Raw genomic sequence first — 23,802 nt, forward strand, 5'->3', positions numbered from 1 at the left:
TGCCTTGCTGTTCCTGAGACTGTACCCTAGAACTGGTAGAAAAAGCCTACTTAAAGCTGCAGCTGCCAGAATAAAAGGTAACATGCATGTGTATTTTACTTTCTCCCCCCCCACCCCGCCCCCGCAAAAAAAAGAAGAATAAGGAACGTATGTTGACTTCTTCCTTGTGAACTTCACTTATCACAGGAAAGTATCATGATTTTGGATCACATTTCCATAGCAGCAATCAGACTACTGAAATTCACAAATAAAGGACCCGCTTGGATGCATGCAGCCGGTAGAAAATTCTGCAAATGTCGAGAGGAGCGGCTCACACAACTTACTTCCGAGCTCTATTTTCATTTTGTTGAAATAAAAAGACAAAACAAAAGAAAAGAAAACTGTAAAATATTCCAGAACAGAGTAACACAGTGTGGTGTTCAGTTGTGCACAGGGGGCTCGATTCATTAGCTGAGAGATCCTGTTAAGGCTCTGTAGGATCTTGGCATGGTGATCAAAGAAAAACACGGTTCGCTTATGGTATCATCCTTCATTGCTGAGACTCCCCCCTCTGTCCCGCCCCTGAAATACAGCGCTTCCTCCAGAACGAGGTTCAGAAGGAAGACCCTCTAGGAAGTCATCACGGCCTCTTTGATACACGATGTCCAAGTAAACTGTAGGAACCGTTTTGACCTAATATGAATGTCATGGGGTTAAAAGGACAGTGTTCTACATAGTAGGATGATTATAATGTTGGTGGTGTTTTTTGGACGGCGTCCATCTCTTCCGAGTTGGGGCTTCTTAGAAGCCTGGTTTTCTGACAGGTGGGTCATCCGAAACTCAGTGTTAGAGAAATTATGTGTATTGAATTTCTCGGCTCTGAGACAAGTTCATGTCAACTGCTGAGTCTACGGTTGAGATAGAAGAGTGATGAGCTTTAAGGTTAAAGTTGATACCAGAAAAAGTATTCAAAGGTATTTAGGAACAGAATGCTTCAAGGCATTGAGTGATGATCTAAAAAGACAGATCCGTTAGTGAAACAGAGGACACAAGCCTGGAGAAGCAGGCATCCACCAGAGACGAGGGAGGCCACGTGTCAGGGAGAGAGGCTGTGAAGTTTGGAAAAGAGGAGAGTCCAGACAGAGCTCTGGAAAAGCTCTCAGGTCAAATGGGAGGATGGGAGAGGCCAGGGAGAGAGCTCTATCAAATGAGTTTGTAACTTCTCCCTCAAGCAGCAAGGTCTGATTTCACCCGATGCCATTTCACCGAGGCTGATGGTCTCACTGTGTCTGAATGGGAGGCAATGGGAGCCTTGCCCTTAAGAATCGAGCCCTGTGTGCTTTCCCGTATCACTAACTTAAAATGAGAGATTATGTACGATTAGAATCATCTAGCCAAACCCAGCCCATATAAATTTCCAATTGTATTTTTTTTACAAAGTACCCCTCCCACCTCAAAGGAAATCTAACCCCAAGACTATATCATAAAAACAATTTAGAACATTTGAGCTGCTTGGAGCTCATCTACTTTAGAAGTTCATGTTGCTGCCGAAGAAACAGACTGAGAAATGCCAAAGAAGCAGAAGAATTCATGAGGGGTTTCCTCTGTTACTCTATCCTGAAGCAGCATTGGGAAGACCCACATAAGCTGTACCTTGAAACTCTTAAAATCGGGTCAGGCCACCTTCCAGCAATCTAACAATTGCTTAGGGACAATGTGTCAACTTTGCTTCCCCAAATATTTTTTCCTAGCATACTATAAAAATTTTCAAACCTAGAGCAAACTTGAAAAAAAACTTACAGCAACCATCCCTAAGCTGTCTGTCCCCTGAGGTTTCAGCATGAATGCATTTCACAATAAAAATATAAATGTATAAATGCCCACCATTCACATGTGGCTACAAAATTACTACAGGAACTACCAAAGCATTTTTTCCCAGTGTTTTTGTTAGATGTAAAAACTCACCAATGGCATCAAAGGCCAATTTCATTTCATTATCTATTTAATAGGTACATCATTCTGATAGAAAGGGTTATAAATACGATCCCGGAGGACATGGGGTATGTGGCTGCTTGACCCATAGACTGACTGCACCTGCCCATACTAACAAAGGTAAGTTTTCGTTTTAATATACTTGAGTGGTATAGGTTAGTGGCAAAACATTAAAAGTACAAAGAATGCTTTCCCAGTATATACACATTATACCGTGTATACTTCTTCTACGAATGTTAGGTTCCTATATGCTATGGTTGTGGGTGTGTAGGAATGCCCTCTGTGCCAGGAGGGTTATGTCTGGTGACCCCGGAGGGAGAGGCCTGTCCTCAGAAGTGAAGGCCCAGCATCCCTTAGGGGACTCGCTCTCTGAGATCTAAACTTGAAGGAATAAAGATGTAGAGGCTCCACAGGGTGGGTATTTGGTTATAAAGGTGGCCATGAGCTTCAGCAAAGCAGCTCCCTGTGTGAGCCAGATCTATGTGTTCCTCTGTGTTTCGCTTTTATAATTTCCCACACTTTGAAAGAGTGTTACCTTAAGATTCTAGCCTTTCCTTACAAGGGACAGAAAGCACAGTTGTGGGCCCGGTGTGAAGTCACAGAACTAAAGGTGAAATGATGTCACTTTGGTGCTGGTAGTGGCAAGATCATGACTGAATAGCTCTGAGTGCATGCAGAATCCATGCAGAATCTCCCTCTCTTGTAGATCTCAGGGTGCCTGGATTTGATTCTCATTAAGGCAGGCAGCAATTTCTAGATGCAGTCCACATTTCCAGCGATAGTGATTCAAAAAACATAGAGGGAGAGGTCAAAGGGTAGCATTTGAATGCTTAGTGGTTTCCCATAGAATGTGAAGTGTGATACAGTACCTATGAACTACCTAAATATACAAAATAAAAACTCCAGCTTCAGAGCTTTTCTGGTCTGCTGTGCTAGGCAGCTCTGAGAAGACCCACCTTGCTGTGTAATCCAGACACCTAGTGTTTACCCACCTTTCTGTGATTGCCCTGGTAGGCTGCATGAGAAAAGCCACATTTCTGACCCATGCATGTGACTGAGCTGCTCTTCCCCATACAGAAATGCCACTGAGTTAAGAGCAAGGCTGCACAGCCTCGAGACTGATGCCCACATGAATGTACTTACGGTAAGGATGCTGCCAGCCTGGGGGAGAAAGAGCTGGTGGCTTTCAAGTCATTATTGATACTTACTACATAGACATTTGTCTTTTCAAAGTCTATGATAGTTATGTATAGCATAGAAACAAAATAACATGAAAGAACTTAAGCATATTGAATAATGGTGGCCTCCATAAGGTCAGACTCATTGTAAAAGGCACTATAAAATCTATAAGGAACATACAGCAAATAGAAAATCCCCTACGTCCTGAGTAAAGACTAGTTTAAAAATTCAAGTATGAAATCAAGTGTAGGTACTGCCTTCATAGAAAGATGCTGGCAGCCTGTTTAAAAAAAAACCCAGAGCGATCATAAAGTATTAAATGTTTTTCAAGATTTTGCAGTCAATACAAACGAAACATCTGAGGGCAAGCCATACGAATAAATAAGTTATATTAAGATATACAATTGCAACTGAAAATAAGGTTTCTAAAGAGAGAAACTGAGAAGACATTTTAATTAATATATTAAATGACTCTGCTCCCAATAACGGATGATTTTGAGTCCAAAAAAGAACTGACAATTTTCTCAGCATTTCATTTATGGAATTATTAAATTGCCAAATAATGTCTTCTGGGAACACACATGACAGTGTTTTCTTTTTTCCCCCTCTCACAAAAGAAGAATAACTAAGTATGGGAAATTAAGACCCAGAGTTACAAAAAGCAGGATGACAATGAATGAAAAATGGTACTTACTGATGAATAGCTTGCAAGAATTTTCGTTGATGTTTTCTTACTTTTGCATGATCTATCTTTTTTACTAGCTTTGTATTTTTGTAAATTAGCCATGTTTCCCTGAGTACATTGGCAGCTGCGTTTTTCACCTGTTAAGAAAACAAACAAACAAAGCAGTTGATAAATTCCCAGAGCAGAATCCTTTTAAAACATGGCCAGGGGTCCTATTCTTTTTTTTTTTAATATTTTTTTTAAGTTTTTATTTATTTTTGAGACAGAGAGAGACAGAGCATGAGCAGGGGAGGGGCAGAGAGAGAGGGAGACACAGAATCTGAAGCAAGCTCCAGGCTCTGAGCTGTCAGCACAGAGCCTGATGCGGGGCTTGAACTCACAGACTGTGAGATCATGACCTGAGCTGAAGTCGGATGCTTAACCGACTGAGTCCCCCAGGCGCCCCCCAGGAGTCCTATTCTTAATCCCAAAGATCACGGTAAGTTCTAGCTCTGTTTACTATTTCTCAAAAGAGTATTTTTGTTGAATCTGTGCCTTTTAAAAAGTACCTCTATCTGTCTGGGCACAACATTTAGGTTGAAATATTAGGGAGGTACCGATCTCTTTCTGGGCTAACTTCTACCCATCAGGAACATTTTCATCTAACCAGTTCTTTTAAAAAGCAAGAGGTGGTTGTAACCTGTCTGGCAACATTGCAGGGCGGGGTCAGGGGGAGGTTGGAAGAGGTGCTGAATTCTGCACCTTGTATTCCATTTGTTTTCCCCATGTTCTTCATTTCCCTGGAGAGAGGCAAAATGCCAGAAGGCCAAGGTGAATCTTGTCTTTTGCAAGCTTGCTTGGCATTTTTGGCTGTGAACTACAGGAAGGGCATGTTTCCACTGCTCAGTGTCCAAGCAGACCTATTCTTCTGCCCTTTCCGAGTGACTCAGCAAACTGTTAGCATGCTTTAATGAGCTGACAGTCTATGTTGTCATGATTTTGTGGGTTAATTTGAGTACACTGCATTTCAAATGGATGGGACAAACCTAAATGATACAAGTGTTCTAATGACACGGCTGAGACCTACTGTGGTTGATGGAAGGTATGAATACTTCCTAGTAATATTCAAGCACTTGCTTTTGTGATTAGCTCTTCATCAATTTCTGGACATTGATAAAGGCCCAGCCACGGACAAGTTCATCCTTCCTTGCTCACACTACAGGTTCTGATGACCCAGAGCTTCCCCTTAAGCTTGTTGTTAATAACTTACTCTAAGAAATTGATCCATTGAATTCTTTTGAGTGATGGATAAAGGCTGTTTCACAAAGAGCAGGCTGCTGGGGGGTTGGGTGGAGGAAGACCACTTTTTAAGAAAGGCACTGTGGTAGGGAAGAGAGAGCCACGAACTGGACTTGAGAAAGGGTTCTAAGTTCTTGACTTTGGACTAACCAAGTGAAGTCAAGGGGATGAGCTAACCCTTGCAGGACTTTAGTTTTCTCTTCCCTACATGAGAAGAGTAGAGAGAATTATCACTCAAGTCTGTTTCAGGCCTTAGATTTTCAATAAGGAAGAGTCTTAAAATTACATGACAACTATGATCCCAAGAAGGTATCTGTATTTTTTGACTTTGAGCACTGAAAGCATCAGGTTTGGTAGCTGACGGTGAATCTTTTTCACGCTGCTGAAAAGGTTTCTTTTTGAGGGAAATTGCTAGAACCCATTTGAAGAAAATGACGCTCTCCTAAAACTGCTTTTAACGCTGACTTTGGTCTATAATGCACTTTCTCTGGATATTCATCAGAGCCTGCACAGAGAGCATGCATTCTGAAACCAGTGGAAAAATGAAATGTCAGGTGCTGAGCACCAGCAGAGCATCTGAGGAACAGCACCACTATCCGCAGTGAAGTTCAAAGGTGTTCCAGTTAAATTCTTTGCTCTTCATTCTCACGTAAACACATTTCTCTCTTTACAGGGGTAAGGAATGCTTTTCCATTTGGTCCTCATGTTCTTTTCAGAGGTAAGGATGCTATATAAGTGGCTAAGGGTTGAGGACATTGCTTTTATTTTTTATTTATTTTTCTAATGAAAGTTTGTTTGTTTGTTTGTTTGTTGAGAGAGAGAGAGAGAGACAGGGAATCCCAAGCAGGTTCTATACTGTCAGTACAGAGCCCAACACGGGGCTCATACTCACAAACCGTGAGATCATGACCTGAGCTGAAATCAAGATTGGAGCACTCAACTGACTTGAGCCCCCCAGGTACCCTGAGGACCTTGCTTTTAAAGGGAGAGGGGTGGGAAGTTACTGGCCAACACTGACTGGGGTTGGAATAGGGTCCTTCCACACTAGAAAGCAGAAGGGCCACTTAAGCGAGGTCTCAGCTCTCTGAACAGCTTTACCACCTGGAAGAAGGTAAGGGGGCTGGGTGGCCCCCCCTCCCTGATATTATCAGCTCAAGACACAGAGGAGGAAGCTAGAAAACTTGGTAAAAACAGGTGGGACCATAACACAGCAGTTGAACATAGTAATGTTTGCAAGAGAACAAAACAATTGATTTCACTTTGGATTCCCATCCACACACAGCAAACGCCAAATGACCCAAGTCCTTAAATCTTGAACAAGGCGATTCATTGCTTGTCATCGGTGTATTTTATATGATTGTTTTTCCTCTTTGGGATGGCAGGGGAATGGCTGAAGGGGAGTAGGGAACCTCATTCTGAATTCATGGGGGTGAGTGAAACCCCCAAGTTCTTTGTTGCAGGGTTCACATGCACAAAATGCTCATTGTAGTTGACAGGCTAAAAATGAACATGATTCCTCGTCTGAAAATGAAATCCCTACAGCTGCTTTTAAAAACTGTGAAACACAGGCATTTATGTTGAAACATTTCCCTTTCTAACTCTCTAATAGGTGGTGAAACCCAGGAAGAAAACTCTGGAAGCATCCCATCTGCTGCTTTTTCAAAGTAGCGGTCACAAGACATGTGTCCAAAAGTAGAAATATGTGCTCTCTGCTTACTGGTCACATGTGTCTGGAATATGTTTTTCTGGTCTGTCTTTGGGTTGGAAGGGACAGGGTGGAAAGCACTTCAGTGTTTCACAAGCTCAAACAATGGGGAACTGTTAAATGACCATGACAGAAAACTTATAGGGGAAACTGGAGAAGAAAAGTTGACTTGGAGGGAAAGTTTCCTCTGCTTATGTACTTAAGAATGCTGCCGTGACATCTAACAGTGTAAACCTAGAGCTCTGTCCTGCCCTTCAAGGGCATTTAAAGACTCTCAGAGGACAGGGGAATATCACTAACCTTTGTGTCTCCCTAGCTCAGGGCTTCGGACATAGGTGGCGCTAAGTATTTGGTACCATAGTGTATACATTGTATCATAAGAACTCCTTTTTTTTTTAGTGTTTTTATTATTTATTTTTGAGAGAGAGAGAGAGAGAGAGCATGAGCAGGGGAGGGCAGAGGGAGACACAGAATCTGAAGCAGGCCCCATGCTCTGAGCTGTCAGCACAGAACCTGATGCAGAGTTTGAACCCATGTACCATGAGATCATAACCTGAGTTGAAGGCAATCACTCAACCAACTGAGCCACCCCAGGCACCCTGCATCATAAATTCTAATCATGAGCCACAGATACATATTTATTGACCACAGGACCTTCTTTTTAAAAAAAAATTTTTAATGTTTATTTATTTTTGAGAGACATCATGAGCAGGGGAGGGGCAGGGAGAGAGGGGGAGACACAGAATCTGAAATAGGCTCCAGGCTCTGAGCTGTCAGCACAGAGCCTGAGGCAGGGCTTGAACTCACAGATCGTGAGATTATGACCTGAGCCAAAGTCAGACGCCCAATCGACTGAGCTACCCGTGTGCCCCGACCAAAGGACCCTCTTGATAAGAAGGGTATACAGGTTACAGAAGAGACGTAAGATGTAACTACGTCTTCCCTAATTTCCATTTACTAATTCAACAAATTTATGAAGTGTCTACCATATGCTAGAGCCCATGATGGTTGTTATGGGGGATCACAGATCTAGCCCTCAAAAATTAGTAGCTGTAGTGATTCTTGTGCCAGTTAATGAGCCAACAACTCTGTGCAATACTTTTCTAATGTCAAGAAACAAGGAGAGTGAGGGGAAGGTTCTTTCTTAGCAGGAAACTTCTCCCCTCCCATCATCCCTTCCTCCACAGCCAGGGAAAAAAAGGAAAACATGAACATTTGCTCTGCCTGACTCATGCTCCATTGCAATTAAAATCTTTCATCAGAAACATTTTGAAAGGCATAATAATAATCAGTTATGTTGAGAAAACAAAAGCCCTAAAAGCAATAATACTATTAAAGATAACAGTACTTACCCAGATGCCTTAAAACCACCTTTGCAGTTAAAAAAGTCATGAAATGTTCTATCGCTGACGTTTACAGGTAATGATGAAATATTAAAGCCAGAGGTCGTAAGGTAAAATATATTTTTAAGTGTAATAATACTTGATAAACCACAAAAGCACTTAAAAGCTGACTGACTTTTCACTGAAACTTTGCCTTGCTCAAACCTATACAGATACACATTAGAGCACTGTTTTAAAGAGTACTTTGTTTATAGTTTTCCTTTGCTTTTGACTCTCCTGATTGTTATTTAATTGATTTTTTTGTTTGTTTGTTTGGTCCAGTTTCCCCTTGCCTCTCCCTTCAGAGACTTATTTTGGTGCAATGCTTCCATTCTTATCAGATTAAGAGAAGGGACATAACCTCTGACTTAAAAAGCAAGAGTTTTCCACCTCTCGTTCTTGTAACTGTGGTAAAATGGGTAAAATGTTGCTTCACAGGCTGTGGGCGATGCCTCCAGGCTGCCGGGGACAAACACAGACAACACTTCTAAACCTGGACACTAGGACCACATGCCGCCCAGGCCCTCTTGAGAGCAGATACCTGGGGCTGGGTGAGTGCTATAGCTTTGGAACAGGGCAAGGTCAAGCGATCCAGTCACTTTGCTTTCTCACCCACGGGGCTGTGTCTCCAAGCACCATGTAAAAGCTCCAGAGACTCAATCCTCCAGAATTTCTGTTCGCTTGTTAAGAGATACGTAGGACAAAAAATTATATAACTGCATAATGGTGTTCTTATTATGGATCTTATTGAGAATTCTTAACAGGATTGGAAACACCCACAGTGGACATTAATATGTATAATTATCCTTTGTGGTACATCTAGCTACTTTAAAAATTACGTCTGGGCTCTCAGAATTGCTTGTTTTCAAGTTTCCTTCCAAAATGAAAGTGTGCAGAGGGCCAAACTCCAGGATTTCTTCTTGGTTCAGATGCAACTGAGGAGTAATAACATTTCCAAAAGATATAGCACAGTATCTATGCTATAGTATCTCTGGAAGGGTGATAAATTGCAAATCTATTAAGTTGCTGGTCCCATCTTACTAAAAGCCCAGTGACAGGTTATTGTCCTTAGGCTAATGATTTCATTTTGAAATCATTAGATTATTCTGGGTACGTGGCCACTTTTGAATTGTAGAGTGGCATGTTAAACTTTTGGAATTGCATAGAACAATCTCCCTTAATAGACTGTGCAAGGCATAATGTGCTGTACTTTCACACATGGTATTTCATGTGGCTGATGTTGTCCAACAGAGAAACGATTTCTATGTGAAATTGTTCCTCTGAAAACTTGTGCACAGTGAATAATTTTTCATGGAAACTGTTCAGTTCAGTTACGAAACACAATGGGAGGCTTGGAAAGTTACATTTCTTCTCAGAAGCATAATCAATCGTTTAACACTCACTGCTTTTTTTTTTTTTTTTTTTACAGTCATGTTCAGATTTCAGAATGTCTATCATCATTACCTCTGTTGACCATGAGAAAAAAAGGATTTCTTCTGCCGCACTGCTTCAGGGGATAGTGGTAGTTTTCTCCAGCGGTAAGGAGCACCCTTGACCTTGTATTTTTAAGCTTCGTCTTGGTAACTATGTATGGTGTTTAGGTGCTTGTTTACTCTATTCTCTCTTATGTCCCAGAATCATTCGTGAATGATCATTCAGATTTTAGAACTCTTTTGAAATTGTAGTTGACATACAACATGACGTTAGTTGCATGTGTACAACATAGTGACTTGACAGTTCTACCTGTTACAACATGCTCAGCCTAAGTACAGTTACATCTTTACATCACTGTACAAAGTTGTTCCAAGAATACGGAATCTACTCCTGATGCTGTACTGTTCCTCCCTGTGACTTGTTTATTTTATAACTGGAAGTTGGTATGTCTTAATCCCCTTCAACTGTTTTGCCCATCCCATACCCCACACCTCTCTGGCAACCATCAGTTGGTTCTGGGTATTTAAAAGCTTGGTTTTTTTAGTCTGTGTCTTTTTTTCTTTTTTTTTTACTTTGTTTATTCATTTGTTTCTTAACTTCCACATATGAGTGAAATCATATGGAATATGTATTTGTCTGACTTATTTCACTTAGCATTATACTCTCTGGCTTCATCCATATCGTTGCAAACGGCAACATTTCACTCTTTTTATGGTTGAGTAATATTCCATTGTGTATATCTGTATTGCATCTTCTTTATCCATTCATCCATTGATTGAAACTTACATTGCTTCCATATCTTAACTATTTTAAATAATGCAATAAATATAGGGGTTTATATACCCTTTCTAATTAGTGTTTTACTCTTCAATACCCAGAGCTGGGTTGTATAGTATTTCTATTTTTAATTTTTTTTTTTTTTAGGAATGACTATATTGTTTTTCATAGTGGCTGCACCAGTTTACATTCCCACCAACAGTGCACAAGGGTTCCCTTTTCTCCACATCTTTGCCAACACTTGTTATATATTGTCTTTCTGATACTGTTTTGATTTGGATTTCCCTAATGATGCAGAATGTTGAGCATCTTTTCAAGTGCCTGTTGGTTATCTGTATGTCTTCTTTGGAAAATTTCTGTTCAGGTTCTCGATCCATTTTTTTAAAAATGCTTATTTATTTTGAGAGAGAGAGAGAGCAGAGAGAGTGCATGTGCATGAGTAAGGGGGGGGGCAGGGTGGGGGAGAGATTCCCAAGCAGACTCTGCACTATCAGTGCAGAGGCCAATGTGGGACTTGAACTCACAAACTGTGAGATCATGACCTAAGCCAAAATTAAGAGTCGGATGCTTAACTGACTGAGCCACCCAGACACCCCTCTCTATCCATTTTTTAATTGGGTTATTTGTTCTTTTTGATGTTGAGTTGTAGGAGTTCTTTAAATATCTTGAATATTAACCCGGTATTGATATATCTATCATTTGCAAATGTATTCTCCCATTCAGTAAGTAGATTGCCTTTTTATTTTGTTGGTGGATGATCCTTTTAATGTATTGTTGAATGTGGTTTGCTCATATTTTGCTGAGGATTTTTATATCTATGTTCATCAGGAATATTGGTCTGTAGTTTTCTATTTTTTGTAGTGTCTTTAGTTTTGGAATCAGGGTAGTGATGGCCTCGTAGAATGAATGTGGAAGCATTCTTTCATCTTCTAACTTTTTGGGATAGTGTGAGAAGGAGAAGTGTTAGCTCTTCTTTAAATGTTTGGTAGAATTCACCTGTGAAGCCATTTGGTCTTGGACATTTGTTGGCAGTTTATTATTAGTAGTAGTTGGCATGGGTTTGGTATGGGATGAGTTTTATTACTAGGAATTGGTGTGTTCAGATTTTCTACTTTCTGATTCAGTCTTGGAAGACGGTATGTTTCTAAGAATTTATCCATTTCTTCTAGATTGTCCAATTTGTTGGCATATAATTTTTTGTAGTAGTCTCTCATAATCCTTTTCATTTCTGTGGTGTTAATTATTTCTCCTCTTTCATTTCTGATTTTATATACTTGAGTCCTTGCTCTTTTTTATTTTCATGAAGACTCTGGCTAAAAGCTTATCAATTTTCTTTACCTTTTCAGTGAGTCAGCTCTTAGTTTCATTGATCCTTTCTATTCTTTTTTAGTCTCTATTTATTTTGGCTCTGATTTTTATTATTTCTTTCCCTCTACTAACTTTGGGCATAATTTATTCTTTTTTCTAGTTTATTTAAATGTAAGTTTCAATTATGTATTTATTATTTTTCTTGTTTCTTGAAGTAGACCTGTATTGTTATGAATTGCCCTCTAAGAAATGCTTTTGCTGCATCCCTAATGCTTTGGACTGTTGTATTTCCATTGTCATTTGTCTAAAGGTATTTTTTTTTTAATTTCCCCTTTGATTTCTTCATAGATCCACTGGTTATTTAGCAGCATGTTGTATAGCCTCCATGTATTTTTTCCAGCTTTTTTCTTGTAACTGATTTCTAGTTTCATAGTCTTGTGGCTGGAAAAGGTGCTTGATATGATTTCAATCTTCTTAAATTTATTGAGACTTGTTTTGTGGCCTAATATGTGATCTTTCCTGGAGAACGTTCCATACACACTTGAGAAGAACATGTATTCTTGCTGTTTTGGGATAGAATGTTCTGAATATACCTGTTAAGTCCATCTGGTCTAATGTGTGTTCAAAGCCACTGTTTCCTGGTTGATTCTGTTTGGAATGATCTATCCATTGATGTAAGTGAAGTGTTAAAGTCTCCTACTATTATTGTATTACAGTCAATTTTTCTTTTTTTGTCTGTTAATATTTGCTTATGTATTTAGGTTGGGTATATAGATATTTACAATTGTTATATCCTGACTGTTGGCCTGATCCCTTTATCATTATGTAGCACCTTTCTTGGTCTCTGGTTACAATCTTGGTTTAAAGTCTATTTTGCCTGAGAGAAGTATTGCTACTCCAGATTTTTTTCACCTTCCATTGGCGTAGAATATCTTTTTCTATTCCTTCACTCTCAGTTTGTATGTGTCCCTGTGTCTGAAGTGAGTCTCTTGTAGGCAGCACAGAGATGGGTCCTATTTTCCTATCTATTTAGTCACCTTGTATCTTTTGACTGGAGCATGTAGTCCACTTTCATTTGAAGTAATTGTTGACAGGTATGTACTTATTGCCATTTTGTTGTTTTCTGGTTGTTTCTGTAGTTTTTCTGTTTCTTTCTTCTCTTGATCTCTCCTGGTTTGATAACTTCCTGTAGTTTTGTGTTAGGATTCTGTTTCTTTTGTGTAAACTTATTACTTACTGGTGTCTGGCCTGTGGTTACAACAAAGTGCATATATAATATCCAATGTGTATAACAGTCTATATTAAGTTGAGGGTTGCTGAAGTTCGCAGACATTCTAAAAGCACTACCTTTCTATTTGCCACTCATGTCCTATGTGTATGACATCATATTTTACATCTTTTGTGTATCCCTTAACTAATTTTTGTATAATGTAACTGATTTTACTACTTCTGCCTTTTCCCCTTCATACTAGCTTTGTGAGTGACTGATGCACTACCTTTACTTCATATATGCTTTTGCCAGTGAAATTTTTTCCTTTCATAATTTTGTTAAGACCCTTCTTTCCCACTTAAAGAAGTCCCTTTAACATTTCTTTTAAGGATGATTGAGTGATAATGAACTCCTTTAGCTTTTGTTTGGGAAACTCTTTATGTCTCCTTCAATTCTGAATAATAAACTAGCTGTGTACAATTTTCTTGATTGTAGGTTTTTTTTTTTCCCTTCAGCAATTTTAATAGATCACATGCCACTCCCTTCTCACCTGCAGAGTCTGCTAAAAACTCAGCTGATAGCTTTATGGAGTTTCCCTTGTACATAACTAGTTGCTTTTCTCTCATTACTTTTAAGATTCTCTGTTTAACTTTTGCCATTTTAATTATTTTGTGCTGCAGTATGGATGTCTTTGGATTCATCTTGTGTGGGGTTCTCTGTGCTTCCTGGACCTCTTTCTTTTGGAACATATTCCTCTGTGCCTTCATTTTGTCTCACTCTCCATGTTTGTTACAATTTATTAGGTAGATCAGCTAAGTCTCCCGGTCTTAGAAGTCAGGTATCCTGTGGGGCCCACTTGTGCAGTCCACCATGGTCAGCAGAACCAGGTACTTCAGGGGTGTCTGCTGTGTGGGTTGCATGTGCCCTCCTGTTGTGCCTGGGCTGGACTGCTCTGGGCCTACTGGCAGGTGAGGCTGGTCCCCCTCCCTGGGGCAGTAGTTGGTTCAGGGGAATGCTCGCCAGGTGTGGTGGGGTGAACAGTGCTAGCAAGGAGGATGGAGAGTACCAAAATTGGCTCCTACAAAGTCTTGCCAACCCAGGTTGCAGGAGAGCAAAAAAAAAAAAAAAAAAAAAAAAAAAAAAAAATTGTATCCACCAGTACTTCCATTCCTGGACAAGTTCCTACCCATTCTTGCCTCTCCAGCACATACCCTAAAATTATTCAATAAATTTCCTTCATGTATAATCTAGGTGCTTTCCAGTCTGTTGTCTGTGCTGGGTCTTGGATTGAGAGGGACTGAGAGATACAGTGCACTGGCCCTTTAAGAGCAGAGTCTCAGAGGCCTGTAGGCCCCCATGTCTTTCAGAGGTAAGCCCTGTCAACTTTTGAATTATGAACATATGGGGACTCACCTTTCTGTTGAAGGTCCCCAGTAACAGGGGATGCCCCATTATGTGATGTTTGCTGCTTTTGTGCCTTAGGTAGGATCCCTGTACCTGTGACCTCCGTCCATCCTGTGGGTCGCCATGCAGGCAATTTGGTTCTCAGGTCCATCTTCGCTGCTTCTCCATGTACCTTTTTCTTTTAAGTCTTCAGTTGTGGAAGATCTGTTCTGTTAGTGTTCAGGTCGTTTTCAGAGTCGGTTGCATTATCTGTAGTTGTAGCCTTGGTATATCCATAGGAAGAGGTGAGCTCAGGACCCTACTATTCTGGTATTTTAGAATTTTTATTTAAAAACTTAAAATTAAAAGTAGGGTCATTTAGAAATTCCATAAATAACCAAATGGAATCAAGTTCCAAGTAAATGGTACTCATTAAGTTGAAGAGGACTATAAAAGGGCTATTATTTTCATATATTGTATTGACTATAATAATGAAATGGGTAGCATAAATGAGAAATTGATGTTTGGTTCTAATGACGTTTTAACATTTGTACCTGCACTTAATGACATTTTGCCTATAAAAATCAAGCTGTCAGCAAGACTTCTTGGAGTGCCTTGGTCCGAAGTAATACTGCAAAGTAGCTAAATTTTTAAGGAGGCGTAATAAAATAAGAGAATTAATAAAGCATCATGGAGAATGTGAATTTTGAATTTACAATAATACTTCTTATGAAAAAGCTTTCTATAAACAGATTCCCTATAGATAATGAGTCAGGCTAAAGTATACAAGAACTTGTAACAGAAGAGCTGTAAGATCAGAAAACATGATCCACTTGGAGAAATGAGTCCCATTCATAAAAACGAATGGAAGTCATCTAGATCCATAGTCCTCCAAAAGGGGCCAAGAATGGGCTTGGGGGTGGGGGAGTGGGGTCATAAGCAACATAAGCAAGAACACAAGCCAATTTTTCTGCCCCAAGTACAGGAAACAAAAAAAAACAGTTCTTATATCTGATTTGCTGAAGGAAGAGTACCAGAAAAGCTTACAATTTCCTGAGTCCTGGAGTTTGGTATTTCAGTTCTATATGCTCAGCAGTTAACACAGAACTCCAACAATATTAGGCGAACTGCAACTCTAATAGGTATGCTATATATTTTGTTAAATAATTACATTTTATTCCCAGGAAGATTATGATAAATTCAGTATATATGAAGAATATCCACTATGAGGACTGTCCCAGGCTCCAAATCCTTGGGGAATAACAAACCAAAGCAGCAGTTCTCACTGTGGGCAATTTTGTCCCAGCCATGTCTAGAGACATTTTTTTGGTTGTCACAAATTAGAGAAAATGCTACTGGCATCTACCAAGGATGCCGCTAACCAGTCAACAATGCACAAGGACATCTGCACAACAGAGAACTATCCAGTCCCAAAGGTCAGTGGTGTTGAGGCTGAGTGATCTTGAGCTAAACTAATTAAATTATAAAACCAACCTGGAATGGCTCCCAACTGAACCTGGGAGACCTGTACAAATCTCACAGATTTTAACATCATAGTCTGTTCAGTAAGTAGGATATGGAATATTGATGTCCCAAAGTAAATCTAAAGAAATGGCATCTTACCTTCTTAAGATAAAACTAAGTACCTGCTTAGGAAATGCAAGGAAATCTGCCTCAATGTGCTAACTTGGTTCTTCTAATTTGTGATCCTGTCCCAGCTTTTGGTGTTGTTGCTGAAAAGATTTACATGCAGATGTATGGGCTATATGATGTTTTAATGGAATTTTCTACCTCAGTGTGGCATTCAGTTAATTCTTATGAAATTTATAAGGTATGATCTTCATGATAAAATTGTTTGGATTACACAGGGGACTTTTTGGGAAGAGTTCTTTTGATAAAGTAAAGTTCTTTTGACTCTCAATACGAACCGTACAGTATGAAATGCATCCAAAATCCACAAAACATCTGTTACGATTTTGGATTATATGTGGACTAATAGCTCTGAATTTATGGCTCTCCTTGTGCTTTTCTGTAACATTCGCCAATGTTCATGAGTTTGGAGAGCGAATTCCAGAGTTGAGAGAAAGCTGTGCAGAGTAGAAGACATTCTAAAGGGGCACCTCCAGGCCAAAAGCATGATATCTGCAATCAAGTGGCTGAGATCACCTAGACTATATGTGGACCTTCCAAATGCAATAAAGTCTCACAATGGTGTCTGGTGGTAAGACTTAGAAAATAGCAAGGCAACTGGAATCCATGCTTACATTTTGTAAATACTGTCCTTATATATAGGCACATTGAAATGACAGAGCTATTAGGAAGTATTTACCAACTGAACCATGATTACTTTTATGTATGCAACCAAAATCAAAAGTGAGTAAAAACAGGGGTGCCTGGGTGGCTCAGTCAGTTGAGCGTCCGACCTCAGCTCAGGTCACGATCTTGCTGCTCGTGGGTTCGAGTCCCACATCAGGCCCTGTGTTGACAACTCAGAACCTGGAGCCTGCTTCAGATTCTGTGTCTCCCTTTCTCTCTGCCCCTTCCCCCATCTCAAAAATAAATAAACATTAAAAAAAAATTTTTTTTAAGTGCGTAAAACCACTGAAAATTGGAACTCTCCTTGAACCAGCCATGGATTCTTTTATGGGTAAAGTTACCAAATGACAATGTGTTTTGTTATTTGGATGACAGCCCGATTGGATTCTCCGTTGAATTATGTTAGCAACATGACGCTGCTAAAAAAGGATTTTTAGCTTTATTTCTGACCTTGTATTTTGGTCTCTCAAGTGACTAGGAAGAGAGGCTAAACATTTGGCGGGAGTGGGAGAAGAAGATTTTTCCTCTTGGATATAGTGACATTGAGCAAGCTACCTAACCTCTCTGTGTCTTGGCTTCCACATTTGTAAAATGGGCAGAATGCTAGTGCCTCTCTCAGAAAATTGTCTGCGTATGACACCAGTTTACACAGGTGACATACTGGGAGCCAAGCCTCGTACAGAGAGAGTGTCAACACCGTGATTCCCGTTGTCTGCCATATTTTCCCAGTGGGCTCTGCTGCCCTTCATCTCTTGCACAGCCTTTAAATCACAGAAAGGGCCTGTCTCTGCTCCTACCTTGGAGTCCTACAAGTCACTGGTGGTTTCTTATTGTCCCTGCACACCCAGTCTTTAGACCAGAGACTGGCTCACAGAAGCTCAGTAAAACATTGTTACATCACTCTAGATGACACTCTAAATTTCTAGATAACATTGACAGCCTGCCCCTTCCTATTCAATCTAATATCACTCCCTTCTTGTATCCTGCAAACTGAAATGTTAAGTGTGCCTCTTTGTTTATACTGACGAGGTCTAGGTTTATCCTTGAGTAAATACCAAGGTTGTCCAATTATTTCCTAGCTGACGTAAAGTTAGGACTGGCCTATTCTCAAAATGTGGGGGAAAAAAAATGGAACAGATTCCAAGAAGGCCTTAACGTTAAACCAGGTTGTTTCAGCTTGAGAGGTCAAAACAGAAATCGATTGCCCACCCCTGCAATGGAAAACACACGAAAATCTTCCCTCTGAAGATCCATGGGGTGATAACTCACCCTTTTAGTCAGCTGAGTATCCATCATGAAATTGTGCACGTGTTTTTCTGCTTTGGTAAGTTCTAGCTTCCTTGCCACGACAGCTACCACCAGGGCTGTGCAACCAGCACCCTGAAAATCAGAAGAGAAGAGAACCCCAACGAGTTATGATTTTTGGTCTCAGCCACAGTAAAAAATGTTTTTCACCAAGTACATAAGAAGCTGGAGATTAAAAAAAAAAAAGTAACATTCAGTGGCTTTAATAATTATGACCAAAAATACATGGTCAACAAACACAAGTAGCATGCCCGGAGATTGGGATTCAAAACCTTAGTTCACGTATTTTAAGATCTCAAGCATAATATGTGAATCAAACATATTTTAATACTAAGAAATAAATGGTAAAGGGGCAACTTGCTGAAATTGCAGACATTTGTTAAAAAACAGAGCAAGTCTGTCCGGAAATATAACAGGAACAAGTAATAGATGAGTAAATTAGCATAAATGCATGAAGTAGAAATAACAATTATTCTCTAAAAAAATAACACTGCATAATCTTCTCTCAAGATAAGACCAGAGGTCTTCCACCCAATTGATTGTGATGTACCAGGAATGAAAAGAGAGAGCTGCATTATCTTGGTGTATGCACAACTTCAAGATCATGGGAGGATCTCTGTGATTTGAACCTGGACAATGGAGACATAGAAAGTGTTGAAGATAAGGCATAGTCATCCTGTTCAGATGCTTACCAATACTAAGAAAGGCATGGGTTACCTTTGTTTTGCAAAAGATCAGCAGCGCTGTGTTTTGAATGATAGGCCCCTGTGCAGGTCTCTTGGGAAGAGATGTGAGACACTGTGTGGTACCCCAGGGATTAGAGTTTCCTGCTCCATGATCACGGGCACGAGGTGTGAGGACTTCTTGGTTGTAAGAGCAGTGATTACATACAGGGCCAGGAGGCAGGGCTGGGGCACCTCTTGGGGGGTGGGGGGCCGGAGGCGGTCTAGGCAAAGTCATGCTGTTGCTGCCACCTCATGGGTCCTGGGCACAACTGACTTACCAGGAGAGAAGGGGGAGCTACTGAGGAGCTGTCACAGCCTGAAGAGCTCCTGACAGGACTGTGAAAGGGAAGTCCAGCCCTCCAGAAGGAATCACTCCCCTGAGAGGGCCACAGGGCAGCAGATATTGCCCACCTGTCTCAGTGGACACAGAGCAATGAAGGCAGGGTCCACGCAGGAGCCCAGTGAAGAGGGACACCCAACAGCATGATGTTACAATTGTGGATCTTTCAACAGACTTGAATCCTCTTAAACTAGTTTTTTTAAGTGCATTTATTTATTTTGAGTGGGAGAGAGAATCTCAAGCAGGCTCCGCACTGCCAGCGCAGAGCCCGATATGGGGTTCCATCTCACCGTGAGATCATGAACTGAGTTGAGATCAAGCGTCAGATGCCTAACCGACTGAGTCACCCCTGAACTAGTTTTTAATAGCATCGCCTTTATGTTCGCAAAAATGGTAACGTGCTCACTGGCTAGTTAGCCAGGAGAGTCTCAAGTTCCCATAAGGTAACGTGGCTTTCCTTATGACAAATAGGTCTGAAAATCACTCATTATGAAAGTAACTCTGCATCTTCCACATAAGGTAGTCTTCATCTTCAGGATCTAATATTGAGGAGCGGTAGTTGCTCCTAGCATGCCCGTGTCCGTAATATGTTATGGCTGTATTAAAATTTTATTTCTGCGATGCTTAAAGACAACGTAATATTTAAATAAGCAAGTCAGAAAATTATATGCCTAATTTGCTCCTAATTTTATTTTTTAGAAAGGACCCACAGTTGGGAACAAATTTAAGGAGGCGAGCAACCTGTACTCTGAAAACTGTAAGACACTGATGAAAGAAACTGAAAAGGACACGAATCCATGGAAAGATATAACAGGCTCATGAATGGGAAGAATTAACAATCTACAGATTTATTGCAATCCCTATTAAAATTCCAATGGTATTTGTCACAGAACTAGAACAAATGAGCCCCAAATTTGTACAGAACCACAGAGAACACAGCTGGGGGTAGCATGCTCCCTGATCTCAATCTACACTAGAAAGCTATGGTTATCAAAACAGTACGGTACTAGCACAAAAACAGACACATACATCAATGGAACGGGATAGACAACCCAGAAATAAGCCCATGCTTATATGGTCAATTTACATCAAAGGGGACAAGAATAAAAAACTGGGGAAAAGACAGAAAGTCTTTTCAATAAATGGTGTTGGGAAAACTGGATCACTTTCTTATACCATACACAGAAATAAACTGCAAATGAATTAAAGATCTACCTGTTAGACCTGAAACCATAAAAGCCCTAGGAGAAAACATAGGCAGTAAACTCTTGGCCATCACGCTGAGGAGTAAATTTTAGATTTGTTTCTTCAGGCATGGGCAACAAAAGCAAAAAATAAAAGGACAATATCAAACTAAAAAGCTTTTGCACAGTGAAGGAAATCATCAACAAAACAAAAAGGCAACACACCTACCTAACAGAGAAGATATCTGCAAATGATAGGTATTCAGATAAGGGGTTAATATCCAAAATATATAAAGAACTCCTACAACTCACTCAATAGCCAGAAAAATCAAATAACTTGATCAAAAATGGGCAGAGAACCCAAACAGACATTTCTCCTAGGAAGACATCCAGATGGCCAATAGACACATGAAAAGATGTTCAACGTCACTAATCATGAGGGAAATACAAATCCAATCCATACCACCTCACACCTGTCATAATGGCTGATACCAAAAGGAAATAACAAGTGTTGGCAAAGATGTGGAGAAAAAGGACCCCTCGTCATGCACTGTTGGTGGGAATGCAAACTGGTACAGCCACTGAGGAAAACACCATGGCAGTTCCTCAAAAAATGTTCAAAATAGAACTGCCATATGATCCAGTAATTCCACTTCTGGGTGTTTACCTGAAGGAAATGAAAACCATAATTTGGAAAGATATATGCATCCCTATGTTTATTGCAGTATTATTTAAGATAGCCAAGGCACAGAAACAACCTAAGTGTCTATCAATAGATGAACTGATAAAAATGTTGTGTATGTGTACACAATGGAATATTACTCAGCCATAAAGAATGTGATCTTGCCATTGGAAACAACATGAATGGAACTAGAAGGTTTTATGCTAAGTGAAAGAAGTCGGAGAAAGACATGTAGTATATGGTTTTTCTTGTATGTGGAGTTTAAAAAAAAAACGGACATCACAGAAAGAGACTAATAAATATAGAAAACAAACTTGCAATTATAAAATAAATCATAGGGATAGAAAATACATTCCAGGGAATATAGTAAATAATATTGTGGTAACTTTATATGGTGACAGAGGGTAGCTAGACCTACGGGGATCATTTTCTAATGTATAGAAATGTCAGGTCACTGCATTATACACTGAAACTTATATTGTATATCAACTATACTTGAAATTAAAAAAAAAATGGCCTTTGGAAGCATACCCATCTATTCTGTTCACTTTCAAATGTTTGCCACAAAATGTACACAGTTTTGGTGTACTGATAAGGGGCTAATCACAATCAGTGGATGGAATCTGTGGCCACTCAAGATGGCTGTCTATACCTACCCACTGGAGGGCAACACTTGCTCGAGAAATACAGGATCACCTGCAGGCTGTTCCCAGGTGCTTGTCAGTCAGTGAGTTACAAGAGATTCAAGAGCAGGGATGCTTTCTGAATAAGCAGAAAATGTAAAAATCTGAGGGGCTTCCACTGTTAGATATCTGAGAGCGGCAGTTGGCACTCAAAGTTGAGTATTGTTTTCCCCTGGCAGGTGGCCACTGCTGAGATCCTTCTGGAAAGAAATCAACATCCTAACAGGAGTGGAAAATCACTGGTATCAAGAGCCTTTGAAAGTCGATTTTTATTTGTGTTTATTCTTGGGCTCTCTTTTTTTCCTGCTACTGGCCCATTCCTTACTGAGTGTTCTCTAGATCCCCCAAAGTCTTGTGCACGAAAATGAGTATCGCTGTTGCAAACTGCAAAAGCAAGGGAGTGTGACAATTTGGGAATTACTGCAACTATTACCTGTGTATGTCACTCCATTATCCTAGCTGTACCCTTTGATGGTACCTCAAGAGCCACTTAAGAAACCTCTTTCTGTTCATATACAGTCACTCCTTTATTTATTTTTAGTTTATTTATTTTAAGAGAGAGACAAAGAGCATGATTGAGGGAGGGGCATAGAGAGAGAGGACAGAGAGAATCCTAAGCAGGCTTTTCAATGATGAGGGCCCTGAACTCACAAACCATGAGACATGACCTGGGCTGAAATAAAGAGTTGGACGCTTAACCAACTGAGCCACCCATGTGCCCCTCCTCTACTTTCATTTTAATTAGGGAAGCCATACACTTCTATGTCCCCAGGTCCTGAATAAACCAGACGAGGATGCCATGTGTATAGAATTGGGTTTCAAAACAGTAACTTTACAAAAATAAAATAAATGTGGAGATATGCAAAATTGCTGGTTCACCTCCGAAAGCTTTCTAGGTCCGAGGTAAATCCCTGTCAACATGAATGTCATTTAAGTCATTTAAGTCACGGTGTGACGCTGCTGTCCACTCAGTATCTATTTCCAGGAGCGTTCTGTTTCATCAAATGAATACAAATGAGAGTAAACATGCTTTTACAACATTTTCTCCAAAGTTGTCGTCATCACAATGGATGTGGAAACAGTTGGGATGAACATATGTTACTCTCTGAAATGAAGATCCCTGTATGTCTTTAACAAGATGAGTCATATTCCTTTCACCAGAGTCAGAAAGTGTATCCTGGTTACTTTTCTCCCATTTCGTTTATGTTACGATGGAAAAACTAAACAGATCATTGGCCTGTCCCTTCAAGATGCTCAGGAACCTAAAAACTAAATGAAGAGAACACAGTGTTTATGAAGCCAATATATTAAAAGCAAATCTTGAGGCTCTCCTTAGCTGGTGTATCTTCTTTCCTTCTACAAATTAGATGTTGCAAGGGAGAGAGAGGAAGAGGAGGGAGAAAGGCCTTGTCCATAGAAGAGGTAATTATGAATGTTCATCTCCCTATGTCAGCTCAGTGTGAAGCACACAAATGACGACCAGAGTGCCTAAGTAGTAGTTGAATACCAACACCTGAAGAGTCTTAGCTGCTACCAAATTAAAATATAGGACTTTTTGGGGCACCTGGGTGGCTCAGTCAGTTGGGCGTCCGACTCTTGGTTTTGGCTCAGGTCATGATCTCATGGTTCGTGGGTTCGAGCCCCACATCAGGCTCTGTGTTGCAGTGTGGAGCCTGCTTGGGATTCTGTCTCTCTGCCCTACCCCCTCAAAATAAATAAATACACTTTAAAAATAAAATACAATACTTTTCAGGGCACCTTGGTGGCTTGACCATTTAAGAGTGGGACTCTTGGTTTCAGCTCAGGTCATGATTTCACACTTTGTGAGTTCAAGCCCCACATCAGACTGTGCTGATGGCATGGAGCCTGCTTGGGATTCTCTCTCCCTTTCTCTCTCTGCCCCTCCCCTGCTGACTCTGTCTCTCAAAATAAATAAACTTTAAAAAATTTAAAATATGGTACTTTTCTCCACTCTATATTTCCTCATCAGAGCACAGAAATCGTAAGCCATGTTGGCCCCCAGGATGCCCAAAAGAGACGTTCATCTTCTCCCAGGTAATTTTATCACACAATGTTGGAAAAGTTCAAAGTACTCCCATAATTTTACTTCAGGTCACCTGGTTGTTCTCATCCTGTAAATACTTTCGAGAAGCTTTTTGATAAACCATTCTGGGAGCAAGCTTTTAACCATTTAAGGATGCAAGCCTGTACAGAAGGGAAATTCCTTTATTAGGATGTTTGGGTAAAGGTTTTGA

The 23,802-nt window shown here is 40.2% G+C and overlaps 1 protein-coding gene across 3 annotated transcripts in view; it reads right to left on the reverse strand.

The window, feature by feature from the left end:
• Window positions 1–23,802, reverse strand: part of KCNN2 (potassium calcium-activated channel subfamily N member 2) — a 464,601-nt gene that overhangs the window by 5,919 nt on the left and 434,880 nt on the right. For all 3 annotated transcript variants that reach the window (XM_078451764.2, XM_078451773.1, XM_078451779.1), the window contains 2 exons: window positions 17,898–18,008; window positions 3,845–3,972 (listed from right to left, as the gene is read on the reverse strand). In XM_078451764.2, the coding sequence (XP_078307890.1) occupies window positions 3,845–3,972; window positions 17,898–18,008 (239 nt within the window). The remainder of the gene's footprint in view (window positions 1–3,844; window positions 3,973–17,897; window positions 18,009–23,802) is intronic.

Source organism: Panthera onca, chromosome A1 (assembly GCF_046562875.1).
Source record: "Panthera onca isolate mPanOnc1 chromosome A1, mPanOnc1 haplotype 2, whole genome shotgun sequence".
Lineage (NCBI taxonomy): Eukaryota > Metazoa > Chordata > Mammalia > Carnivora > Felidae > Panthera > Panthera onca.